The 8,220-nt window shown below is 47.6% G+C and overlaps 1 protein-coding gene across 1 annotated transcript in view; it reads left to right on the forward strand.

Annotated features, from left to right (window-relative positions):
- Positions 1 to 8,220, forward strand: part of LAIR1 (leukocyte-associated immunoglobulin-like receptor 1) — a 21,875-nt gene that overhangs the window by 12,969 nt on the left and 686 nt on the right. Inside the window, exons 4-7 of the mRNA XM_006897369.1 lie at positions 6,005 to 6,127; positions 6,250 to 6,292; positions 6,385 to 6,416; positions 6,630 to 6,682. Of these exons, the coding sequence (XP_006897431.1) occupies positions 6,005 to 6,127; positions 6,250 to 6,292; positions 6,385 to 6,416; positions 6,630 to 6,682 (251 nt within the window). The remainder of the gene's footprint in view (positions 1 to 6,004; positions 6,128 to 6,249; positions 6,293 to 6,384; positions 6,417 to 6,629; positions 6,683 to 8,220) is intronic.

The raw sequence follows: 8,220 nt of genomic DNA on the forward strand, positions 1-8,220 counted from the left end.
TGGGGTAATTGGGATGGGTGTGTTGGAGACAGTGAGATTGACACAGGACAGGTCAGTGTTTAGGGCTGTTGTACATAGGTCGCTATAAGTCGCAAGTGACTCGACGGCACATAACAACAACAACAAACAACAGATTGGTTAAGTCTGGTGAAAAGATGCAACTTCATACAAGCCTTTACTAATTTTTTTATCCACGCCCATATTTTATTGCTACGCATATAATTATTCATATACATTAAGTTTCATTCATGGACATAGTATTTTGGTGGGTTTTTGTTTGTTTGTTTCACACTTTCCTTCATTGATACTATGTTTCATACAATCATGTCCATACATTGTTTTCTTAAATTAATTACCACTGGGCTATGTTCACCATTACCTGGTCTTTTCAGGTGCCTGCCTGATCTTTCCCATTTCCTTTGCCCTCTTTCTCCACTCACCAAACTGTGCTAACCTGTGATTGTCTGTCCCCTTGCCTATCCTCACCCCTCTACTGCCACCCCTTCCCCCCTTGCACCTCCAGACATATTTTACTAGTTATCTGTTTTTACAATAATGGTCTTATGCAGTATTTGTCCTTATATGACTGAGTTAGTTCACTCAGCAGAATGCTCTCCAGTATCTCCCAAATAACGATGTCAGTTTCAAAACTGTTGCTGCTGACTGCTGCATAGTATTCCCTCCTGTGAAGTAAGCCTTTCCTGCAGTATCCTCTTGTGCTTGTTTGAATGACTGTCTCTAGTCCTGTCTGTGCACAGATTCCACATGACTACAGCTGGTTACTCCAGATTTCACTTCTTTAACGTGTGGTTCATAGTTTTTTATGACCCGCAGAGTTGAGCACATTTGCATAGTCAATAAAATACAGGCGACCATTTTTCTGTGATTCTTTGATCTCAGCTAAGATTTATCTGACACTGGCAATTCCTTCTTCTAGGGAGCTCTGGTGGCCTAGTGGTAAGGAGCTGCAACTATAATCCCAGAGGTGCACGGTTTGAATCCACCAGATGCTCTGCCGGGGAAGGAGGGGCAATCTCCTCCTGTACCAGTCAGATCTGATTTGATGGTACACTCACACAAAAATAATAAAATATAAAAAAATTTAAAAAAAATTCCTTCTTCTGTGGCCTCTTCTGAATCTGACTTGAACGTCTGACAGTTCCCTGTGTGTGCACTGCTGCAACCGTTTTTTAAATTATTTGGACAAATTTTACTTGCGTGTGATGTTAATAGTACTGTTCATTAATTTCCAAATCATGCTGTATTACTTTCTTCGGAAGGTGCACAGACATGTGACTCTTTCAGTCAGCTGCCTTGGTAATGGTTTTCCAAATTTCTTGATATAGAAGGCTGAGTATTTCCAGCATTATATTTGCTTGTTAAAACAGCTCAACTAGTAACACACCAATCCCTGGTGGCATGTTTTGTTGTTGTTGTTAGGTGCCTTTGAGTCACAGACAATTCATAGTGACCCTATGAATAAAAGACCTGAACGCTTGTATAACTTTCATCGTTTCTCCACGTTCATAGAGTTTCTGGAAGCAAGCTGTTTCGGAAGTGGATGCCACTCCTGCTTCCAAGCTTGTTTTAATCGGGGAGCTCCACCAAACACTGTCCCCCATGGGTAACCGTTATCACATTTGACACATCAGTGTCACAGTGTTCAGCATCACAGCCACCACGCGTTACCTCTGTACAACAAATAGACAGACCAGTGCTATACCACATAGAAGAATGTTTGACCAAAACCAATTAAAGCCAGGCCTGAGGGCCGCAAATTAAAATCATCCACCTTCGGCTTGGTAGCATCACTTTCTGTCCACTAGGCCAACAGAGCTCTCTCTATGTTGTTAAGTGCTGTCAAGTCGTAGATGACTCACAGTGATGCTAAGATGCTTTGATGGCATAATGCATATATACTGATAGCAATATATCAAGCTGCTAACTGTAAGGTTGGCAGTTCAAGCCCACAGTCACTTTGGGGAGACTAATGGACACTACTCTGCAGTGAAGACTTACAGCTTTGGAGAGCCAAGGGATGGTAGGAGGGTCCGGCTGGATGTTCGGCTTTGCTTTTGAGCATTGCTTTCAGCAAGGCTTCAAACTCTTCTTTCAAAACCATCGCTTCTATCTATCTCCTAAAGTGGTGGGTGGTGGGATATCAGTACATTCTTTTTGGTAGCACGACTCTATAGATCCCTTTTCTCTGATGCTTCCTGCACTGTTAGATATTTTGCCACTCTCCACCCATTGTACATAAACCACCGTGCTCTGTGCCTGGAAACTTTCAGCAATGTTGTTGTTGTTATGTGCCGTTGAGTTGCCTGTGACTCATAGCGACCCCCTGTACAACAACCCTAAACCCTGATCTGTCCTGTGCCAATCTTACCATCTCCGACACACCTACCCCCATTACCCCAGTCACTGAATCAATCCATCTCATAAAGGGCCTTCCTCTCCGGTGCTGTCCCTCCACCCTCCCAAGCATGACGTCCTTCTCCAAGGACTGATCCCTCCTTGAACATGTCCAAAGTATGTCAGATGAAGCCTCAGAATCCTTGCCTCCAAGGAGTAGCTTGGTTTCACCCTCTCTGGGATGAACCTGTTTGTTTTCTTAGCAGTCCGTGGTATATTCAATACTCATCTCCAGCACCACAACTCAAAGGCATCAATTGTCCTTCTATCCTCCCTAGTCATTGTCCAGCTCTCTGATGCATAGCAAATGATTGCAAAGACCATAGCCTGTATCAGGCACACCTTAGTCTCCAGAGTGACACTATTGCTCTCCAATACTCTGGAGAGGTCCCTAACAGCAGACTTTCCCATCGCAATAAGTCGTTTAATTTCCTGGCTGCTGGTGCCGAGAGTGTTGACCATGGAGCCAAGCAAACTAAAGCTGTGAACAATCTCAATCACTTCACCATCCATCCTGATGCTGCCAATTGTCCAGCAACGTAAGCACATTTAAATCTCGATTTCTTCACCCAGTACCCGTGGTTCCACAGTGGGTGTTAGGAAACATCTGAACTAGAGGTAGGGACCCCAGCACACTGGTGGGAACCCTGCATCAGGCCGGCAAGAGGTGGTTCCCAGGCCCTACTTTTGCTACTTGTCAGTCTCCACAAAGGTCTGCAAATGAAGGAGACAGTGGTGCTACCCAAGGGACCTTCTGGGTGAAGAACGTGGCCTGCTCACGGGCTGTCCAGTCTGGAGCCCACGGCCACAGGGGGCCACTGAGCATTCGAGCAACAGGACCTGGAGTGGTGCCGTTTTTTTTAGAAAAATCTGTTTTATTTTATTATGTTTTGTGTGTGTGTACTATCGAATCAGATCTGACTAGTACAGATGGAGATTGGCCCTCCTTCTCCAGAAGAGCATCTGATGGATTTGAACCACATACCAGCAGCCAAGAAATTAAAAGACGTATTGCAATAGGAGAAGTCTGCTGTTAGGGACCTCTCCAGAGTACGGAAGAGCAATGGTGACACTCTGGAGACTAAGGTGCACATGATCAGGTCTTTGCAGTCACTTGTTATGCGTCAGAGAGCTGGACAATGATTAGGGAGGACAGAAGGAGAATTGATGCCTTTGAGCTGTGGTGCTGGAGAAGAGTATTGAATGTACCATGGACTGCTAAGAGAACGAACAGGTTCATCCTAGAGAGGGTTAAACCAGACTGCTCTTTGGAGGTAAGGATTCTGAGGCTTTGTCTGACATACTTCGGACATGTTCTAAGTAGGGACAGGTCCTTGGAGAGGGACATCAGGCTTGGTAGGGCGGCGGGACAGTGTAGGAGGGGAAGATCCTCTATGAGGTGGATTGATTCAGTCACTGGGGTAATCGGGGTGGATGTGTCAGAGACAGTGAGACTGACACAGGACAGAGCAGAGTTTAGGCTAATTGTATATAAGGTCGCTAAGAGTTGCAAGCGACTTGACGGCACATAAAAACAACCTCTGGGACTGTAGTGTAGCTTCTTGCCGCATATGACCTCGTTGGGCTCCGAGGCTGCAAATCACATGGAAGAGATTACACACCGCTGTCCTGCAGAGGTGCTGGGGGGTCCACACAGCCAGAGAGCAGTGGGGCTGGCTGGGGTGAGCACCACACTCTTTACTGACTTGCCCCCAACCCCGGAACATCTTCATCTAATTGCAGCTAAATTTAAATTGTAATGACCACATAGGGCTACCATATTGGACAGCACCTCTCCAGAACATCTCGTCATCACAGAGGGTCCTATGGTCTAGAAGCTGGTCTTTGAGAGACCCTGGTGAGGGGGGTGTGTGTGTGTGTTGGGAGGGGGTACTCTGAGCTTTGTTTGTCTGACTTGAACTTCTGACCACATCACTCTTTCGTTCTCATTTCCAGGAGCAACTTCCTCTGAGAAGGATGATCACAAGGGTGAGTGATGGGGACCGAGGAGGGGAGGTATTGAACTCTGCCTCTGGGCGTCTGGGGGGCCGACTTCTCTGCTCAGCCTAGATTTTCCAGGAGCATGGGATCAAGGACTTGCTTCAGGGTTATGAGGTGGACAGTGAGCTTTGGAATCAGACAGATTCCAGGTCTACCAGTGACTAAACATGTATGTGTCTCTGTCTGTCTCTCCTCCTCCTCCTCCTCTTCTTCTTCTTCTTCTTTTCTCTCTCTCTCTCTCTCTCTCTCTCTCTCTCTCTCTCTCTCCCTCCCTCCCTCCCTCCTCTTCTTCCTCTCTCTGTCTCTCACATACACACACTCACAAGATTACATTACAGCACTTAGGTATCTGATTTGTAAAGTGAGAGTCATAGTGGTTCTGCTGGCTCTCTTTCCCTCTCTCTCTCTCCTCCCCCTTCCTTTCCTCCCTCTCTCTCTCTCCCTCCTTCCTTCCCTCCCTCTCCCTCCTCCTGCTCCTCCTCCTTCTCCTCTTCCTCGTCCTCCTCCTTCTTCTTCTTCTTCTTCTCTCTCTCTCTCTCTCTCGCACAAGACTACGGCACTCAGGTGTTTGATTTGTAAAGTGAGGGTCATAGTGGTTCTGCTGAGGAATTTTGATGTGGATGGATGGGTGCATGTAAGTGTGTACACGGGGCCCGAGCTGTTCCACGAGCTGTGTGTAGCACGCAGTTGCTATGTGCCCTCGAGTCGGAACTGACGCATAGCTGGCCCTCCAGGGGCCATGGCCTCCCTTCAGAGACTGTCACGCATGTGTATGGGAAGGAGGGTGTCTATCTTTCTCCTTCAGGGTGACTGGTGGGCTCAAACTATGTGTCTTACTTAGAATTGGCAGTGTACCTTCTTTTCTCTCTCTCTCTCAAATTTATTTTAATGGAAGTTTACAGAGACTCTGGATTTCCAGTCATTCGTTGTTGCACTGTTCTTCCTGCCCACCTCCTCCCCCCAGTTCACTCTTCTCCTGGAAAAGAAAAAGAAAAACTCTTTCATTGTTATGCAATCCCTCTCCACAACTCCACTATGTAGCCTTCGTTCTGGACTCCTGTCATGACAATATCTAATCCTATATTCCTGTTAAACAGTTCTCTCCCTCATCTGTTTCAATGCAGTATATATACATCATTTATCTGTTCTTTCTCAGTCTCCCCCTAACCCCCACGTCAGTCCTTTTTTACAACAATGGCATTATGCCGTATTTGTCTTTTTTTGTGACTGAGATATTTCACTCAGCATAATGTCCTGCAGGGTCATCCATTTTGTAGAATATTGCATGAGTTCCTTGTTTTTCAGTGCTGCATAGTATTCCATTGTGTGAATATACCACAGCTTCTCTATCCATTTGTTTGTTGATGGGCACTTGGGTTGTTTCCAACTCTTTCCTATTGTGAACAAAGCTGAAATAAACATAGGTGTGGGCCATGCACCTTCTCGGGGCAAGGCCACCCGAGCTCCCCTGTAGTTTGCCGTTGGCACCCACATCTGTGCACTGCAGGCAGAGTCAGTCGGTGCTCCCTAACTGGGTTTCACGGGGTGTGCAGTAGCTGTATCCCAAGTCTGCCTTTTCTCGACACAGATGGTCTTGAAGGCCTGCCGCCCACACAGATGTACATTCTCCTGGGGGTCCTGGGCGCCTGTCTCCTCTTTCTGCTCATTCTGGCCACCTTCCTCCTGCATCGCCAGTGTCAGAGAAAACGTGGTAGGTGTCAAGCAGCGGGACAGACGACCTGGACAGGCTGTGGGGCCTGGACAGACTGGGGGTGGGGTGCGGCTGTGACTGGAGAAGAGACTGGTGAATTCAGACCCCCTGATTGTTCTCAGGCATCCCCAGCAGACAGAACAAGGACCAGAATCAACCGGAGAGGTGAGATCACTGGGAATGAACTCTGAGCTCCCACCCAGCCCTCTATTTCCAACCCCCGACACTAATTCTCATCTTCTATTCTTTCCCTTCAGCACCAGTATTGATGTAGTCAAGAGCCCACAAGGTGAGGGAGCGAGGAGGAGGAGGGAGACGCCTCAAGAGGGGAAGTGGAGATTCACTGAGAGCGAGGGAGCAATGAATGAAGAGAGAGGGGATGTTTGGGCACATTCTAGAATGTTCTGGTTGAGCTGAAAGATGGACTCTGAAACTCGGTGATGGCAAGCAAACTGGTCTTCTAAGGATGACCCTAGAGCGAATATTCATTCTGTCTCTCCAGATCCGGCCACAGTGGGTAGAGCTCCTGCCACCAATGGGAAGATTGACACCTCAGTAAGTCTTAATATTATTACTGCTCACACTGTTGTTGTTGTTGTTGTTATGTGTCGTCGAGTCGCCTGAGACTCATAGCGACCCTATGTACAACAGCCCTAAACTCTGCTCTGTCCTGTGCCAATCACACTGTCTCTGATACTCCCATACTGATTACCCCAGTCACTGAATCAATCCACCTCATAGAGGGCCTTCCCCTCCTGCGCTGTCCCTCCCCCCTCCCAAGCATGATGTCCTTTTCCAAGGACCTGTCCCTCCTTGCAATATGCCCAGAGTATGTCAGACAAAGCCCCAGAATCCTTGCCTCCAAGGAGTTGCTTGGTTTACTCCTCTCCAGGATGAATCTGTTTGTTTTCTTGGCAGTCCATGGTACATTGAATACTCTTCTCCAGCACCACAGCTCAAAGGCATCAATTCTCCTTCTATCCTCTTTGGTCATTGTCCAACTCTCTGATGCATAACAGGTGATTGTGAAGACCATGGTCTGTATCAAACACACCTTAGTCTCCAGAGAGACACCATTGCTCTTCAGTACTGTGGAGAGGTCCCTAACAGCAGACTTTCCCATGGCAATGCGCCTTTTAATTTCCTGGCTGCTGGTGCCAAGAGTACCTTGACAAAATTGCATCTGTTTCATGGGTAATTTGGGAGTTTCTTCATTGTGTGGTTCCTGTTCCTGGTCTATCGAGTTGTTGACCAGGGCTGCATTCATCTCAGGCCTGGTCTGGAGTTGGAGGATACATTTTGAAGACAGCTGCTCCCGTGGTTCATGGCAGGAGGCCCCAGGTCCTCACCGTGTTTGCCCCTCTGTTTAGCCAACATCCCCCCTGGGATGAAGAATCCGAGGGAGGGGGTGGGGAGGAAGCCATCACATCTAACATGACCTCATCTAGGACATGGCCTGTCATCCCGTCTGCCAGATGCTATTGGTCAAATAGTAGACGGTTAGAGCTCCCATGAAGTCAGCGCTGACTCAGGGCAACTCCACCCCCAACAGATCTAGGTTATTAAGCTCCACATGGCTGTCACGGGCTGATTTTTGGAAGAGGGGCGCCAAGGCATATGCCCTAGTCTGTCTTAGTATTGGAAGCACTGCTGAAACTTGTTCAGAATCATTGCAACACTTAAGCCTCCACTGACAGATGGATATGGGCTGCACAGAAGGTGCATGGACTGGAAATTAAACCCAGGTCTGCAAAGAGCCAGTTAAGCTCTTGACTACCATCTGAAGGTCAGTGGTTCAAACTCACCAGCCACCCCGTGGGCGAAGGATGCAACAGTCTGTTTCTGCAAAGATTTGCAGCCTTGGAAACTCTACAGGGCTCTTCTACCCTTTCCTAAAGGATCATTATGAGTCTGACATTACTTGATGGTAATGGATCTCCCGTTCATTGATGGGTCTCCCATTCACTGATGGGTCTCCAGTTCATTGATGGGTCTCCCGTTCACTGATGGGTCTCCAGTTCATTGATGGGTCTCCTGTTGACTGGTGGGTCTCCTGCCCATTCATTATTGGGTCTCTTATTCATTGATGGGTC

The sequence above is a fragment of the Elephantulus edwardii genome, unplaced genomic scaffold, assembly GCF_000299155.1.
Source record: "Elephantulus edwardii isolate Elephantulus edwardi_28Jun2011 unplaced genomic scaffold, EleEdw1.0 scaffold00208, whole genome shotgun sequence".
Lineage (NCBI taxonomy): Eukaryota > Metazoa > Chordata > Mammalia > Macroscelidea > Macroscelididae > Elephantulus > Elephantulus edwardii.